The 16,039-nt window shown below is 63.5% G+C and overlaps 1 protein-coding gene across 6 annotated transcripts in view; it reads left to right on the top strand.

Annotated features, from left to right (window-relative positions):
- ADAP1 (ArfGAP with dual PH domains 1) overlaps nucleotides 1-16,039 on the top strand; it is a 34,782-nt gene that overhangs the window by 16,934 nt on the left and 1,809 nt on the right. For 5 of the 6 annotated variants that reach the window (XM_055410498.2, XM_088832824.1, XM_088832823.1 and 2 more), the window contains 8 exons: nucleotides 5,677-5,768; nucleotides 7,788-7,870; nucleotides 12,154-12,266; nucleotides 12,795-12,941; nucleotides 14,736-14,819; nucleotides 15,157-15,219; nucleotides 15,523-15,594; nucleotides 15,734-15,962. In XM_055410498.2, the coding sequence (XP_055266473.1) occupies nucleotides 5,677-5,768; nucleotides 7,788-7,870; nucleotides 12,154-12,266; nucleotides 12,795-12,941; nucleotides 14,736-14,819; nucleotides 15,157-15,219; nucleotides 15,523-15,594; nucleotides 15,734-15,962 (883 nt within the window). The remainder of the gene's footprint in view (nucleotides 1-5,676; nucleotides 5,769-7,787; nucleotides 7,871-12,153; nucleotides 12,267-12,794; nucleotides 12,942-14,735; nucleotides 14,820-15,156; nucleotides 15,220-15,522; nucleotides 15,595-15,733; nucleotides 15,963-16,039) is intronic. The other variant, XM_055410496.2, reaches the window with a different exon arrangement.

Raw genomic sequence — 16,039 nt, 5'->3', positions numbered from 1 at the left:
CGGGGTCTGGGGTGAGGGGGCTCCAGCCCCTTCTGTGCTCTGCTCCCATCGCAACCTCGAGGGGCCGGCGGGGCTGGGCTTGCAGGGTGCTGGACCCCCTCCCGGTGCCCCCCCCACCCCTGCCCTGAGTCCTAGGCTGGAGGTCAGGAGCTAGGCCGACTCCCGGGAGGCCAAGGGTGCGGAGAGCTGGGCACAGGGGACCCTTGTCTGTGTTTTCTGTCTCACGTTTTTCCCTGAGCTTCATTTTTCTGTAGTGCGCTTTGAGGAAGCTTTATTGAAACGTGGCTCACACGTACAACTCGCTGCTTTAAGTACACTTCAGCGGTTTTTGGCACGCTCACCGAGTTGTGCAGTTGTCTCCATCGTCAGCTTTAGAACATTCCCATCGCTTCAGATGGAACCCCGGCCCTCCGCTCCACCCCTGCCCCAGGCCTGAGCCCCCACACGTGAGCTTCCCCCCTTACAAGGCTGGCGACACCCACCATGCGGCTGGACCCTGGTCATGTCAGCGTGCACGGCTCCGGGAGTGTGGGGGGCTCTCCTGAGGCTTGCTGTGCTCACGGGGTGCGCGGGGGTCCTTTTCAGATGACCCCTGGGCCAGCGGATGGCCCCACGGAAGCATAGTCCCGCCAGGGCAGCAAGGCGGCCTCTATTCCTGGAGGGGAAGTCGGAAGGCTCTGACTGTAACTTTAAGGATTCTGCCAGGCTTCCCCTTGTGGCCATGCCAGCCGCCCTCTGCCTGGCAGCCTCACTCCGGCCCTTCCCTGCCCTTCTGCCCTCAGGCCCTTCCCTGCCTTGGAGGCCTTTGCAGAACCAGGTATGACCTCTGGGCCCTGGGCCGGCCGCCCGCTGTCACCGCCTGCTGTCACCGTCGTGGGTTGCTTCCGTTTTGTGGGGGTTTCACAGAGGCGGTTCGCAGCCCTCAGAGACAGGAGGTGAAGACGTTTCTCGGAGGTTGTCCTGACTTTGCTTGTGGTGGTTTTCACGGTGGAAACTTTGAGATTCTGAAGCGATTGAGTTTATCAGCCTTGCCTTTTGTGGTTTCGGGGTCGCAGCTCGGCGAGACAGGCCTGCGTTGCCCTGGGTTATTTTTACTCGGGGCAGCCTGGTTTCTGCCGTTCACACACCGCGCCCCTCACCCTTCTGGAGTCTATGGTTTGGTGGTTTTCGTGAATTCTCAGGGCCGTGTGGCCACCGCCGTGATCTAATTTGAGAACGTTTTCATATCCTCAAATGAGCCCGCACCCACTGGGGCCCCTCCCGGCCCCCCACCCCGGCCCCTGCCGAGAGAGAGGCCCCGCCCCCCCGCGGCGGGTCTGTCCATCCTGGGTGCTTCGTGTCGGTGGACTCACCGTGTGGCTCCAGACCCTCCGCCTCCTCTCGCTGAGGATGAGCAGCCTTGTCCCTGCTCTCGGGGTGTCAGCACGTGACTTCTTCTCACAGCCGAGTTCACGTGGTCACGTGGGGACTACGGCATGTCCACCCTCACCGGCTGCACACCTGGGTCAGCTCGTTTTCCCAGGCCTCTGAGCAGCGGGCTTCAAGGCAGTTCTGTGCCCTCAGCTCTCTGGGAGGGCATGGCGCTGCCAGGCCTCGGGTGACCGCCTGACTGAGGGCCGGCGGGCTCTGCCCACCACAGCGGCCTGGCCCGCCTGCAGCTCCTCCATGTCTTTCTGGCCTCAGCCCTCCTCCTTGTGGTGCCGGCCCCACCTCCCCGGGGATGAGTGACCTAAGGCTGCTGCATGTGCTGCTTGGTCTGTGTGTGTCTTTGGAGCAATGTCACCACTTACATGCGGAATACGACACAAATGAACACAAATGAATCTATCTGCGAAACCGAAAGGAACAGGAAGCAGAGAACAGGCTTGTGGTTGCCAGGAGGGAGTGGAGTGGGGCAGGTTGGGAGTCCGGGGTCAGCACGTGCAAACTAGTGCCTGTAGGGTGGATAAACAAGGTCCTACTGTGCAGCTCGGGGGCTCTATTCAACAGCGGGAGTATAGATGCGTACAGCCGAGGCCCTTACCTCTACAGCAGAAATCAGTGCAATGCTGTAAACCAACTAGACTTCAGTAGAATAAGTTTTAAACAGCGAATAATCAGAGGCAGGAGCACGCAGTGGGGGAGGAGCGCCTCTCCTGTGAAAGGAGCTGGGAGAACTGGACGGCCCGTGAGTCAAAGACCTAAAGGTTTGAGGCCCCAAACCTCACAGCCTGTCGAAGCGAGCACATGCTCTCGGCCGTCGGTCTTGGCAGTATCGCTCTGGGTCTGCTCCTCAGGCAGGGCGGCTGCTGCTGAGTCACTTCAGTCGTGTCCGACTCTGTGCCACGCCATAGACGGAAGCCCACCAGGCTCCGCCGTCCCTGGGATTCTCCAGGCAAGAACACTGGAGTGGGTGCCATTGCCTTCTCCCCTCAGGCAGGGCTACACAACCAGAAATAAACAAATGGGGCTGCAGCAAACTGAAGCGCTTTTGCACAAAAAGAAAACTGTCAGCAAAATGAAACGGCCGCCTGCTGAGTGGGGGCGATGTTTGTAGGGGATATATGTCTTAAGGGTTATTGCACAAAATATACAGAGAACTCACACAACTCAGTTTCAGAAAAAACAGGAACCATCCAGTTAAAACCAACAGAAGACCTGAACAGACGCTTCTCCAAAGAAGACACACTGTTTGTCAACAGGGATGTGCGAAGGCTCTCAGCGTCACCGTTAGAGAAACGCTAATCCAAACTGCGCTGAGGTACCCCTCACAGTGCTAAGAGTGGTCTTCATAAGAGGTCTGCGGATAACGGAGACTTGCCTGGTGGCCCAGTGGTTAAGACCCCACGCTTCCAGGGCAGCAGGGGCGTGGGTTCCATCCCTGGTGGGGGAACTACTAAGATCCCACGTACCATGTGGCCAAAAATAAAAGATTCTACAAATAACAAATGTGGAGAAAACAATGCCTTCTGCGCTGCTGGTGGGAACGTGAACTGGCGCAGCCATTGTGAACAGTGTGGTTTCCTCAGAAAATGAAAAAGAGGCCCACCATGTGATCCAGCGGTGTAACCAAAATGAGGGCTCCCCTGGTGGCTCAGGCGGTAAAGAATACACCCGCAGTGGTTTGATTCCTGGGTCGGGAAGATCCCTTGGAGAAGGGAACGGCTGCCCACTCCAGTATTGTGGCCTGGAGAATTCCATGGACAGAGGAGCCTGGTGGGTACAATCCCACTAGAACATTTGTAATCAAAAAGATATATGTACTCACGTGTTCCCTGCAGCATGAGTTATAATAGCCAAGATGTGGAAGCATCTACAGTGACTTGATAAGGAAGAAGTGTATTTATCCAGTGGGATATTCCTGAGCCAGAAGAGTGGTATTTTACAATCTGCGACAACAGGGGTGGGCCCAGAGGGTCTTATGCTGAGAGAAATCTGTCAGACAGAGAAAGACAAGTAGGTCTGATCTCACTCCCATGTGGAATCTGAAACAGACAGACTGACAGGCACGGGGAACAAACAGGTAGTGGCCGGAGGGCAGGGGTGGGGGAACAGGAGCCTAGGTGCAGGAGATCGAGGCGCCGATTCCAGTTCTAGGATGGATCAGTCACAGGCGGTAGCGGCAGCACATGGTCCCCAGCCCCGTAACCAGAGGTGCACGGCCTGAACGAACGTCGAACCCGCAGGTCTCACGCCTGAAACCAACACTGTACGTCCACCTCCCAGCAGCGAAAAGCAGATAAAGCATGTTCACAATCCAGTTCAGCCGTCGCCTCCAGCTACCAGGACATCTGTTGTCCTCACCTCAGGGGAGACCCCGTCCTCAGACCCCCAGGCGGCTCTCCTGTCTGGATCCGCCCATCTGGGACATTTCACAGCAACGCCGTCCTCGGCTGTGTCTCAGGACCCGAGAAGTGCACGTCTCAGGAGCCTCGTGTTCTTAAGCTTCGTACATCTTTCCCTCTCCTGGTGGTGCCCTTAGAAGCACTGAAGGTTTGTTTCGGTGAAGTTCTGTTGGTTGTTATTCTTTTGTTCCTTGTGGTTTAGGTGTCACCTCTAAGAAACCTCGGGCTTATCTGATAGCTCTGAGAAACCTAAGGGAAACCTCGGGCTTCCCTGTGGCTCCGCTGGTAAAGAATCCGCCTGCAGTGCAGGAGACCTGGGTTCCATCCCTGTGTTGGGAAAATCCCTGGAGAAGGGAAAGGCCACCCACTCCAGTATTTTGGCCTGGAGAATTCCAGGGTCTGTACAGTCTACGGGCTCGCACAGGATTGGACACGACTGAGCGACTTGCACACTTCACACAGTGACTGAGAAACCATTCCCAACCCCAAATCCTGAAGATTTCCTTCCGTATTTTCCTTGAATCATGTTTTAAATCACCCTGTGATTTTCATCTATTTTTCAGCTATGCTGTGTGGCATACAGGGTGTTAGTTCCCCGACTGGGGATCAAACTGCCCTCTCCACTGGGAGCTGCGCTGCCAGGGAATCCCCTTCGTCTACTACTTTGATTGCTTAACTTTGGAAATTCAGCCTCTCGTGAAGTTGGAGTTTTGTTTTGCTGAAAAGCATAACCCCTTTTCTCCAACGGTTTCCAGTTTCTCATTGGTTATCAACCCCCATCGATCCGAGATGTTCCCGCTACTATGTACCGGCTCGTCCTGCTAAACCTGTTGGTACTGGATATTAGACCCCATTGGATCTTCTTCTGGACCTTTGAGGCTTTCTCGTCGGCACTGTTTGACTCAGTAGCTTTATAACAGGCTTTAATATCTGCTAGGAAGTGTCTTCCTTCTCACAATTGTCTTCTGCTTGTTACCTTTAAAATGAACCTTAGAACCATGCTAGCTCTTGAAAATTCTATTCCTGGTTTTCTTTTTTTCTTTCTTGAGAATTGCTAACCGGAGACAAACATAGGAAGACGGCATGCTTTCCATCTCCCTCACCCGAAGCATGGCGCGTCTTTGTCCAGAGTCTCCTGCTCCCAGGGGCGCGTGGCAGTTTCTCTGTGGAGCCTGAAGGGCCCTGGTCCCGCTGGTCCTTAGCGATGACAGTCTGGCTGCTGCCCTCAGTTGGCCTCCTCTCCCATCAGGCCTCTGACCAGATGGGTGCTCTGTGTGCAGAAGCCTCTGCTTTGAGGATCGTCGGTCCCGGCCTTCGCTGAAGGCGTGCGTCATTTGTGGCTCTTCCCAGTAGGCCTTCACACCCTCGGCCGGACGGTCCTTGGTGCCCTGACTGAGAAGGCGGGCTTGGAGCCCCGGGACCCACGCCACCCGTGGCCCTTGAGGCCCCGCGGGAAGCCCCCCGCCCCTGCCACCAAGGGCCTCCCCTCTGGCCCACCCAGCTTTCTCCACCTCAGGGCCTTTACTCATGCTATTTCCGTGCCCAGACACCCCGCACACCGGCTGCTCCAGGGACCCCCGTCACCCCACCCCGCAGGGCACCCTGCCCGCACCCCGCGGGCTCGTTCTCCGCTCGCAGTCCCCTGCCTGGTCTCTGCAGCCTGGCCGCCTCACAGGACGTGGGCTTCCGGGCCGGTCTGGCCTCCGTGCACCAGGATCCATGGGGTCAGCTGTGGGCCGGGGCCTCCCTCCCGAGGGGCCCTTTCTGGAGGGCCGGGGCCCCACTGCCCGTGGGGAGGGCAGTGCCCTGCTCCCCCATGCCGTGGCCAGCCCCGACGCTGTCTCTCTCGCAGTTCATGGCCTCCCGGGGGAATGCCGTCGCCAGGGCCACGTTCGAGTCCAAAGTGCCCCCCTTCTACTACCGACCCTCGGCCTCCGACTGCCAGTGAGTACACAGGGGTCCCGTCCACACTGCTGGCCCGCAGCCGGCCCATGTCCGGGAGCCCTAGGCAGGGCTTGGTTTTGGTTCCTGGTGTGGCGGCGGTGGTGGGCAGGGTAGGGGCAGCTGGCCTGGGCTCCCAGGCGGTGCAGGTCTTCGTGGGAACCCCCTGGGTCCAGGGCTCTTCATGGAGCCCCCGGCCCTCTGGAGGGCTTGCTGGGCGGCCGCTCCTGCGTGCGGCCCACCTGGCTCAGTGCCCAGGGCATGGACACGGGGAAGGTCAGGGGCATGACCGCACATGGCCCCAGTCGCCAACCTCTCTGAGCCTCAGTGTCCCTGTCTGCCCACCCTGGGGGCACCCCTGGGCTCCACTGGGTTCCGGAGGTCAGGGGAGGTGCCTGGGGTGAGGTTGGGACCCCAGCCCCTGGGGGAGGCCCCCATGTCGGGCTCAGCACCAGCGGGAGGTGCCCACCAGGGGTCCCAGGTCCTTCCTGGCGGCTGCCTGTCTCACGAGCCGCGCCCTCGGCACGCCCATGGCTGTGCTCTGCCCCAGCACTTCTCACCCCCCATCGGCCTCCCCGGCCCCACGCCCCTCCCCGTCCACCTCCTGGCGCCCTCCAGGGTGACTCAGGCCCCTGACAGCCCCTCCCCAGCTGGCCAGCGTCGCAGCCGCTCCTGCAGCTTGGAGAGGAAGGCCCTGTGATGAGGCTTCTCCTGGACCGTCCCTTCCTTGGAACGGACGGTGGGGCCACAGCCTACTCTCGTCCCAGGCCCCTGCATCCGGCCCCCACCCCCGGGCGGCACCTCCTCCTTTCTGCTCCACGCTGTCGCCCCCGACTCACTTGTTGAACACCACACCCCGGGGACCCTGCCCACAACACCCGGACCTGGGCTGCGTGCAGGGCTTGTGTGTTCCTAGTTGTGCGCAGGTTGGGGCTGCCACAGCGGGGCCAGGAGCGCTGACCCACTTGGGAGGCGGGCCAGTTCAGACCCCGCTTGACAGGTGGGGAGCCGGGGGCTGACCTCACTCTGCACGCCTTGTCCAGCCGTCCAAGCCCTTGTGGGCAGGGCCCCCTGCCCGGCCGCTCTGCCCGGCTGTGAATCTGCAGGTCAGCAGCTCTTCTGCGGTCAGCCCACCTGCATGCACAGCCGCGTCGTCCCCACCGCCTGAGCTGGCACCCCGGATAGACTCCCAGAGGCCCTTGTTCTGACCCTGGTCCCTGCGAGGTGCCCGGCAGGGCTGTGTGGTCAGGGCCTCTCGGCTGACCCGGCAGCCCCAGTGGGCCCCACTTTCCGGAGACCTCTACTGGGTGAGGGCTCACAGGAGCCGAGCCCACTCCATTCCCCCGACTCAGGTCCTTGGGTCTGCCGGGAAGTGTGGGGTCCTAGGAGAGGCCGCTCACTGGGGCTGCTATCAACAAGGGGACCTGACCAGGTAGCCATGAGACCAGAAAGGTGTGGGGACTGACAGCTGAGCTCACCATGGAGACAGTGCAGCAGTGGAGGGAGTGTGGATGCCTGTGTATGGTGTGGCATGCACCTCCAGCTATGCCCACTTAGGGCAGGGGCTGCCGCAGCCTCCTACAGGCAAAGGCTCTGGGGTGCTTTGGGATGAACTAGGTGGTGAGTCAGGAGGCTGGAGTCTGGCCTGCGTGGGGTCTCTGGACCCGGGGCCCTCCCCCGCCCCCTGCTGTCTGGGTTAAGGGAGGATCAGGTCCCAGGGGCGCGGTCAGTTTTAGCAGCAGGCCCGTTACCGTGTCCCTGGTGCCTGACCGCGGGTTGGGGCGAGGTCAGGCCGGCCCCCCGTTTGGCCTCTGTTGGAAGCCGGCCCGGACCCCGTTTGGCCTCTGTTGGAAGCTGGCCCCTCCTGCTTCCTGCATGAATGGGGCGGGCTGGGCCCCCTGTTCCTCGCAGCCGTGGCCTGGGGTGCCCCTCACGGTGGGTGAGCCTGGCCCGCTGGCTCGTCAGAAGTTCCCCCGGGCAGCTCTGGCCAGGCGTCGCCCAGCATGTGCCCTCTCTCCTCAGACTGCTGCGGGAGCAGTGGATCCGGGCCAAGTACCAGCGGCAGGAGTTCACCCACCCTGAGCGGCAGGAGCCCTACTCTGCAGGTGAGGCTGCCTGCGCCCAGCGCTGGAGCGGCCCCGAGGGACCTGGGCAGTGTCTGAGCCTGTGTCTGTCCACCGGCCCTTGACACCGGCTGGCTGACCTGGCTGCAAGGGCCCTACAGCTGTTCACAGCTCCGCCCTGAACCCTGGCCGAGGGTGGGGCTGCTCGGGAGCTGCATCTTTGCCCCCGTAGGGTGGGCGGGGCTCTGTGCAGGGGTGTGGACGGGCCTGGGGCCCAGGTGGGCCTGGAGAGGGTGGGCCAGGCCTCGAGGGCTCGGTTAGCACAGGGGCTTCGGTGATCAGACACGGGCAACGCGGGACCGGCCCCAGTACGGTCTGTCAGCAGAGGGGCTCTGCATGCGCCCCACTCTTAGCTGGCAGGCGGTCGCAGGACTGGGCTGTGGCCTTGATTCAATTACCATCCACCCCTGAGAGCCACGGGCTTGTGGGCACAGGTCCCTGTTCAGCCCCAGGACTCACACTCGTCCTGCCTGAGGCCTGCCCTGGGGCCCGAACGCTAACCCCTCAGCCTGTCTCCCGTCTCCCAGGTACGAACTCCTCAGGGATCTGGAACATGTGGCGTGTGGCCTTTGTTCAGAGGCAGAGGCAGGGTGTCATCTGTTCCTGCATCAGCACCTTTGGCTGTGGGGGCCAACCCAGCAGGTGTCAGGCAGACGGGAGGGTTGGCTCGCAGTGGCACTGGCTCCAGGCCCAGCCTGACCCCGGGGCTCAGTTGGTGGTCAGTGCCCTGAGGACGTGGCCCGTTTGCCCCGGTTCCGCCTCGGGTGGCAGCAGCCCCCAGGAGGCTTCACTGCAGCAGCTCGACTTCCCGCCTCGGCTGAAAACGCCCTCGGCTCCCACTTCCCCCAGGTGCTGGGAGGAGCCCCCGGGCACGGTGCGGGCCTCGTGGGGACAGCTCCCACCAGGCGTCAGCTCCTCTGCAGGAGGCCGCCCCCTTTCCTCTGAGCACTCGGCCCCAAGTGGGGAGGCCCTGGCCTTGGCTGCATCTCTGCCCCTGGGCTCAGGGCAGTGACTCCTGGCCAGGCTTTCTTGTTTCTTCAAAGCCACCACCCCCCAAGTGTAAATGCCGCCACCTCGAGCCCTGACAGTCCAAGCCTGGGGTCCCCCACCCCGTCACCCAGCGGAGCTCTGGGTGCCCTGAGATTCTCAGGAAGTGTCCCGGGTGTGTAGGACCCCAGGGAAGCCCTCCGCAAGCCCCCTTGGTGCAGGGCCCCCTCAGGGTGCCGTGGGGAGGTGCCCTGGGGACCCAGAGGCGCCAGCACGGCCCTGAGTGTGGCCGAGTGGCCTGTCTCGTGGTCACGGCGGAGCTGCCCCTTCCCCACCGGCCTCCCCAGGCCTCCCGGGGAGAGGGTGGTGGCCAGGGACACCCGGGGCACAGCTCCCCACAGCTGCCCTCCTGGCTGGCTGGAGACCCCGAGACTGGAGCCCTGCCTGTGCTGTGCCCGTATGGAGGGGGCTAGGCCCCCAGCCCACAGTCTCCTGCCCCCCGGCCCCTACCCACACCTCCCCATACCCCTGTCTCTCCTCAGCCCTCGCCCCGCCCACTCCAGGGCGGTGGAGCAGCTGCCCGGGCCAGTCGTCCTCCTCAAGGCACAGCCCCCCACAAGGAGCACCAGGGTTCCTGGGGGCCTCTCCCACGCATGGGGGCCCGACACACCCATGGCCGCCGGGAAGGGGGCCCGCGGCCTGGAGGGAGGGCACATGGTCTGAGCCGGGTAGGCTGAGCAGCCACGTGAGGTCTGCAGTGGGTGGACGCCACACGTCTTGGGATCCAGGGACCCGACTGCGAGGGGCGGGGGCACCATCCTGCCCAGAAGCCACCATGGACGAGGTGCCCGTGAGGACAGAGGAGCAGGGGTGACCTCCCAGGTCAGGGTTGGCACGCCCGGGGGCACCAACGTGTCCCTGTCAGGCAGGGACCCCCAGCGTGTGGCTGCGGCTGTGGGTGGGACCGCAAGCACCAGCCTGGCTCAACAGCTCTGCTGTGGCGGCGCGCAAGGCAGTAGGTGCCCCCATATTGCCCTTGGCCAAGGTCCGGGTGTGGAAGGCGCTTGCCCCGAGATAACGCGGCAGAGATACGGGGTGCCCGGGCCAGGCTGCGCCTCCCGCCGCCCACAGGCCCCTCAGCTGGCTGACCCCAGGACCCGGCCGCTCCTGGCTGTGTCCCCAGACAGTCCCCGCCTGCACCGAGCCTCAAAGGCCGCCTTTCACAGGCAACAGGGCCTCTGTTGTCCCAAGGGCCGCCTGTCACAGCACACCCGGCGTTTCATGCCATGGCCCGACCGGCCTGGCCTTACAGGTCCAGCCCCTTGGAGACTGAGGGACCCGGGGCCGCGTGGGACGTGTGTGTTGAGCTTGATGAGAAGCTGCCCACTGCTTGTCCCCTCGGGGGACGGTATATTGTCCCTGGGGTGGGCAGCACTGGAGCCCGGAGCCCCTGCCCGCGTCCTAGCCACGCCACGCAGGGTTTCTGGAGCAGATGTGGCTGCTGAGTGGGGTGCAGCCCAGCTCCTCCAGTGGCCCCACGTGGGGCACGCAGTTGGCGCTCAGTAAATGCTGAGTGAACCCTGTGGCCTCTGCCCCAGCACTGGCCAGTCGTTTGGGAGCAGACGGTCGCGCCGCACACAACTGGGCCCCTGGTGTGGGCTGGGGGTGGGCACTGCTCGGGGCCCCCAGGCTGGGCCTGCTGGCGGGCGTGTGGCTGGGGGCCCGGCTTGGAGCCCAGGGCGTGCTGGGTGGCAGTGATCGTGGCAGGGCCTGGGCTGCTGTGTCCTGCGTCATGGGGCAGGGGCGCCGGAGAGAGCATGGCTCTTTTGAGCCGTGGGCTTCAAGCTGTGGCCAAAGAGCCGCCCATCCCCTGGGGGCGTTGGAGGCTGGTGGGTGCCCACCTGGAAACACTGCTGCCACGTCACACACCTGAAACCAGGCCTCCTGGCGGCTCGCCGTTGGGCCTGGCAGTCCGTCCTGTTGGCCTGGCCACGGCGGGTCAGGGGGTCGGGATGACCGGCTGGAGCTCCAGCCAGGCCACAGCAGGGACGCCCCAGCCCAGGCTGGCCTGAGGCGCTGCTGCCCCCTGGTGGGCCTGGCCAGCAGCTGCACGCTTGCTGGCCGGTGGCCTCGGACAGGACTCCTGCCCGCCTCAGCTGTGTCCTCGGCAGGAGGTGACCACAGGACGGTCCCGGAGGCCCGTCTGGGGGCCATGAGACAGCTGAGTGCATGCTTGGCCGTCTGTGTCTCGTGCAGACAGGGTGCTGGTGGGGACCGTCCTCGCAGAAGAGCTGTGCCTAGGGCACTGCTCTGTGTAGCTGACTTAGGTTCGGGGAGGCTGGCAAGGGGTCTTCCGGCCTTGCCCTGGGCGGAGCGCTCATTAGTCAGTCAGCACGCGTGCCAGGCTTGAGCTGGGGGTGTGGTGGTGGCCGTGTCCTCCAGCACACACGGGGCACCGGTGCTGTGTGCGGGGAACGGGGGTGGGCCTGTCCCAGGCTCTGAGGCGGCAGGGGCCCTCTGAGTCGTGGGGGGTGGTCAGAGGCCCCACCTGGCCTGTCGCACTGCAGACTGAGGGGGGCCAACGGCTTTGACGCCAGGCGGCCGCCTTTTTATGGCCACCCATCTGGAGTGCAGAGAAACAGCCCGTGTCCATGGTGTCCGGGGCAGGTGGTGGGCAGGGAGCTGGAGGCTCCGGGGTCAGCTGCAGCCTGCGGTCACCGCCAGCAGGGGGCAGCACCGGGCATGGCCAGCTCAGAGGGCCAGCTGGGGGTCTGGCTCTGTGACACTCACATGGGGGGCCCGGCCCTGACCTGTAACACTCATGCATGCGGGGGCCCAGAACAGGCAAAGGGGGAAGAAACGGCCAGAGGGGTCGGGGTGGACGTGTTCCCTGAGGGTCTGCCTCCCCTGCCCGCCGCTGAGGCCTGGATCACAGGCTGTGCCTTCAAGAGATGTGAGAGATCACGGCCCGGAGGTCAGGGTCGGCTCCCCGGGGGCACCCCCCGTTCTTGGCTGAGGCCGTTGTGTGTCTGAGCTCGCCTGCGTCTCTCTGGGTCCGTGGTGCTCTCACGTCGGGGTGTTCGGCCACCGCCATCCCCAGGCCCGCAGAGCCCGTGGGCGCCACGTGCCTCCCGCCCACCCAGGAAAAGGAAGAGGGCGGCCCGGGGTCCAGAGACGCTCAGGAGCCCCTCCCCCACCCCTGGGGGGTGGGCCCCGGACAAGAGTACGACCGGGTGGTCCTCCATCGGGGCGGCAGTCCAACCACACCCTCCCCCCAGGGTACCGAGAAGGCTTCCTCTGGAAGCGCGGCCGGGACAACGGACAGTTCCTAAGCCGGAAGTTTGTGCTGACAGAGCGTGAGGGGGCCCTGAAGTACTTCAACAGGAGTGACGTGAGTGGGTTCGGGGGCCAGCCCCCTACCCAGACCTGGGCACCATGATGCCACGCCCCTAGCTGCCCCATGCTCTCCTGGGAGACACACTGCCCCGCCGTGGGGACCCTCCGCCCTGCCGCTGGTCACAGCCACTCCCTATGGTGTGGGTGACACTGGGGGCCCTCTTAGACCCTCGAGGGACAGGGGACTGGCACCCTGCAGGCATGTCAGGGGGACCCTGGGCAGTGTGTGGAGGGGCTGGCTGGCCCTGCCCAAGGGCACCAGGGCATCCGCAGCCCTAGGGCAAGGAGAGGGGAGAGGTCAGGCTGGAGGGTGGGGAGATGGAAGGGGGCACCCGGCCTAGCATGGGGTTGACCAGAGGGCCCGCCCTCACACCTCCTGGGAAGGTGTGGTTTCCTTAGATGAAGAAGCCCAGGCCCAGAAAAGGTAGGTAACTTACTCAGAGCCACACGGCACCCAAGTGTGGGGCCAGCACGTAGAGCCTGCCATGCCTGCCTACTGCTCAGGCCTGGCCCTGCTCCCCAGGCCAAGGAGCCTAAGGCCGTCATGAAGATCGAGCATCTGAACGCCACTTTCCAGCCGGCCAAGATCGGCCACCCACACGGCCTGCAGGTCACTTACCTGAAGGACAACAGCACCCGGAACATCTTCGTCTACCATGAGGACGGGAAGGTGGGTACACGCTGAGCCATGGGGCCGGACCACCCGTGCTTTCCAGGAAGAGCCTGCCCGGCCGCCGGACCACCAGCCGTCGCTGCCGTGGGAGCCGGCTGGGCCCTGTTGGGGAGGGGACCTGGGAGCCCCAGGGAGAGGAGGGCGTGGGAGCTGGCGGAGCCCCGCCCCAGGGCCATCATTTGCCTCCCCGCCCGGCGAGGGGGGCCTCGGAGCAGGCCCTCGGGTCTGGCCTCAGTGTGTCGCTGGCGTGGTCTCCGTACGCTCAGCCATTGTGTGGATTGTACTCAGCGCCCAGGTTTGATGCTCAGTATTTTTGAATAGCCATGTTTCCCTTCAGCTGCGTGTGCCTTTGGGGTCATAGTCAAGAGGTCACTGCCAAGCCGCTTCGTGGCCCTGTGTTTTTCTTGTAAACTTTACTGTTCGGGGACTCACGTTTCAGCCCCTGATTCATCTGTGGTTGAGTAAGGGTCCAGCCTCGTTCTCTGGCGTGTGGACTTTCAGTTTTCCCAGCACCGTCTGTTTAAAAGACTGTCTTCTCCCAACAGCCAGTCTTGATACTGTCAGGGAAATCACTGAACACAAGGGCCCCTTCCTGGGCCCCCTGCTCCGGCCCGTCCTGGGTTTCGTGCTTGTGTCTGGATTTTACTGAACCACAGGTGCCTCCATGTCAGAGTTTTCCGACTCAGCCACACGCAGCTCTTCCTCATCTTCCCGTCCGCCACGGTCCGTCACAGGGCGTGGGACGGAGCTTCCCTGGGCTGCATACACCTGCCTGTACCCTCCCGCAGGCTCGTCCGCCTCTGCGCGTCCCAGCCTCCCAGCTCACCCTTCCCACCCGCTCCCCGTCGGCAACTGCAAGTCTGTTCTCTGTGAGGCTATTTCTGTTTCATGAAAGCTCATTTCTGTCATATTTTAGATTCCACATGTAAGTGACTTCAAACGGTATTTGTCTTTTCCTGACTTACTCTCTGGGTGCATCCATATTGCTGCGGATGGCATTCATTTCATTCCAAAATGGCTAATATTTGTGTGTGTACACAGATCTTCACCCATTCACCTGTCCCTGGACACACAGGCTACCTGTATGTCTTCAAACGAATCTGTTTGAGTCAGTTTTCCCTACTCCTGCTCCTAGGAGCAGGGCCGCAGGATCACGTGGTCATTCTGAGTTTTTGAGGAGCGTCCATACTGTTCTGCACGTGGCTGCACCGATTTACACTCAGGCCAGTGATGGTGGGTCCCTCTTGTCCACGGCCTCTCCAGCATTTGTTATTTGTAACTGTTTAACGACGGCCATTCTGACTGGTGCGAGGTGGTGCCTCACTGCAGTTTTGATGTGCGTTTCTCTGATCATTAGTGATGCTGAACATCTTTCCATGTGCCTGTTGGCCACCTGTATGTTTTTAGAGAAATGTCTATTTAGGTCTTCTGCCCGTTTTTTGATTGGGCTGTTTTTGTGTCACTGAGTTATATGAGCTGTTCGTAGACTTTTGGGAATTAAACCCTCATCGGTCGCATTGTTTGGAGATATTTCCTCCCAATCTGCAGGCTGTCTCTTGTTTTGTTCAGTTTCCTTTCCTTTCGAGTTTGATTAGGTCCCACTGTTTCTTTAACTGCCTTGGGAGCCTGACCTAACACTGGTGCAGCTGGTGAGAGCAGGCTGTGGGGGTCTATAAATAGACGCGCCTCCTTGGGCCAATGTCCGGTCATAACAACAGCCGCGTCTGAGGAAAGGCCCGGCGCACAGAGGGGCCGCCCGCGGCGCGGCCCTCACCCCGCCTCTGCCCGCAGGAGATGGTGGACTGGTTCAACGCGCTCCGCGCCGCCCGCTTCCACTACCTGCAGGTGGCCTTCCCGGGGGCCAGCGACGCCGACGTGAGTGGCTGCTGCTCTCCGTGCCCGCGGGGGGACGTGTGCCCCCGGCCGGGACGGGCGGCTGGGAGCTGACCGCATGGGCCCCCAGAGACCCGGGCCGCCAAGTGGCCTGAAGTCCCTGGAGACCGCCGGCGGGGAGTCGGGGGGTCTCGGCGTCGCTGTGGGCGGGGCGGGGCGAGGGGCGGGGCGAAGAGGGAGGGCGGGGCGGAGGGGAAGGGGCGAGGCGGGGCGAGGCGAAGAGGGGCGGGGCGAAGAGGGGCGGGGCGGGGCAGACGGGCAGGGAAGGGCGGGGCGGGCAGGGAGGCCCCCAGGCCCACGCCGTCCGGTTCCGCCCCAGCTGGTGCCGAAGCTGTCCAGGAACTACCTTCAGGAGGGCTACATGGAGAAGACGGGGCCCAAGGTGGGTCTGACCCGGCGCCCTGGACGCCTGGGCCTCACACCGAGGCCCCATCCCCCTCATGCGGGGCCGGGCGGGGCAGAGTCGGTGGTGAACGGTGCTGGCTCCCCGCCGTGTGCCTAGTGAGAGCCGGCTCCACTGACCGCGCCCCTGGGACTTTGGGTCCAGCCTGGTCAGCTGCGAACGCTGCCTCGGCCTCCCCGACACGCCCCTGTGCACCCAGGGCCCTCGCCGCGGGGTGGGGCGGGCAGGCACGGCGCCCCTGGGGAGAAGCCGCCTCGGCCGACCTGTGTCCTCGCCCCTCAGCAGACAGAAGGCTTCCGCAAGCGCTGGTTCACCATGGACGACCGCAGGCTCATGTACTTCAAGGACCCGCTGGTAAGGCTGGACACGCCCCGGGACCGAGGTGTGGCTGTGCCCTCCCGTCACCGCAAGGCAGGAGGGCCCCGCGGCCACACGCGGCTGAGCGACTCGGGGGGAGCAGCCGCCCCGTGCTGCCCACCTGGTGCCCCCCCAGGACGCCTTCGCCCGCGGGGAAGTCTTCATCGGCAGCAGAGAGAGCGGTTACACGGTGCTGGATGGGCTCCCACCGTCCACCCAGGGCCACCACTGGCCACACGGGATCACCATCGTCACGCCAGAGCGCCGGTTTCTGCTGGCCTGCGAGACGGAGTCGGAGCAGCGGGCGTGGATGGAGGCGCTCCGGAAGGTGGTGGACAGGCCCATGCTGCCCCAGGAGTACGCAGGTGAGGCAGGGGAGCCGGCCCGGGGCGGGGGGGGCGGGGTGCGGGGAGCCCGGCGGCCCCATGCGGCCGTGACCCGG

This window comes from Moschus berezovskii, chromosome 27 (genome assembly GCF_049115385.1).
Source record: "Moschus berezovskii isolate FMDL1 chromosome 27, NW_MosBer_1.0, whole genome shotgun sequence".
Lineage (NCBI taxonomy): Eukaryota > Metazoa > Chordata > Mammalia > Artiodactyla > Moschidae > Moschus > Moschus berezovskii.
The sequence above is the reverse complement of the archived record's forward strand: the minus strand, read 5'-3'. Positions and strand labels throughout refer to the sequence as shown.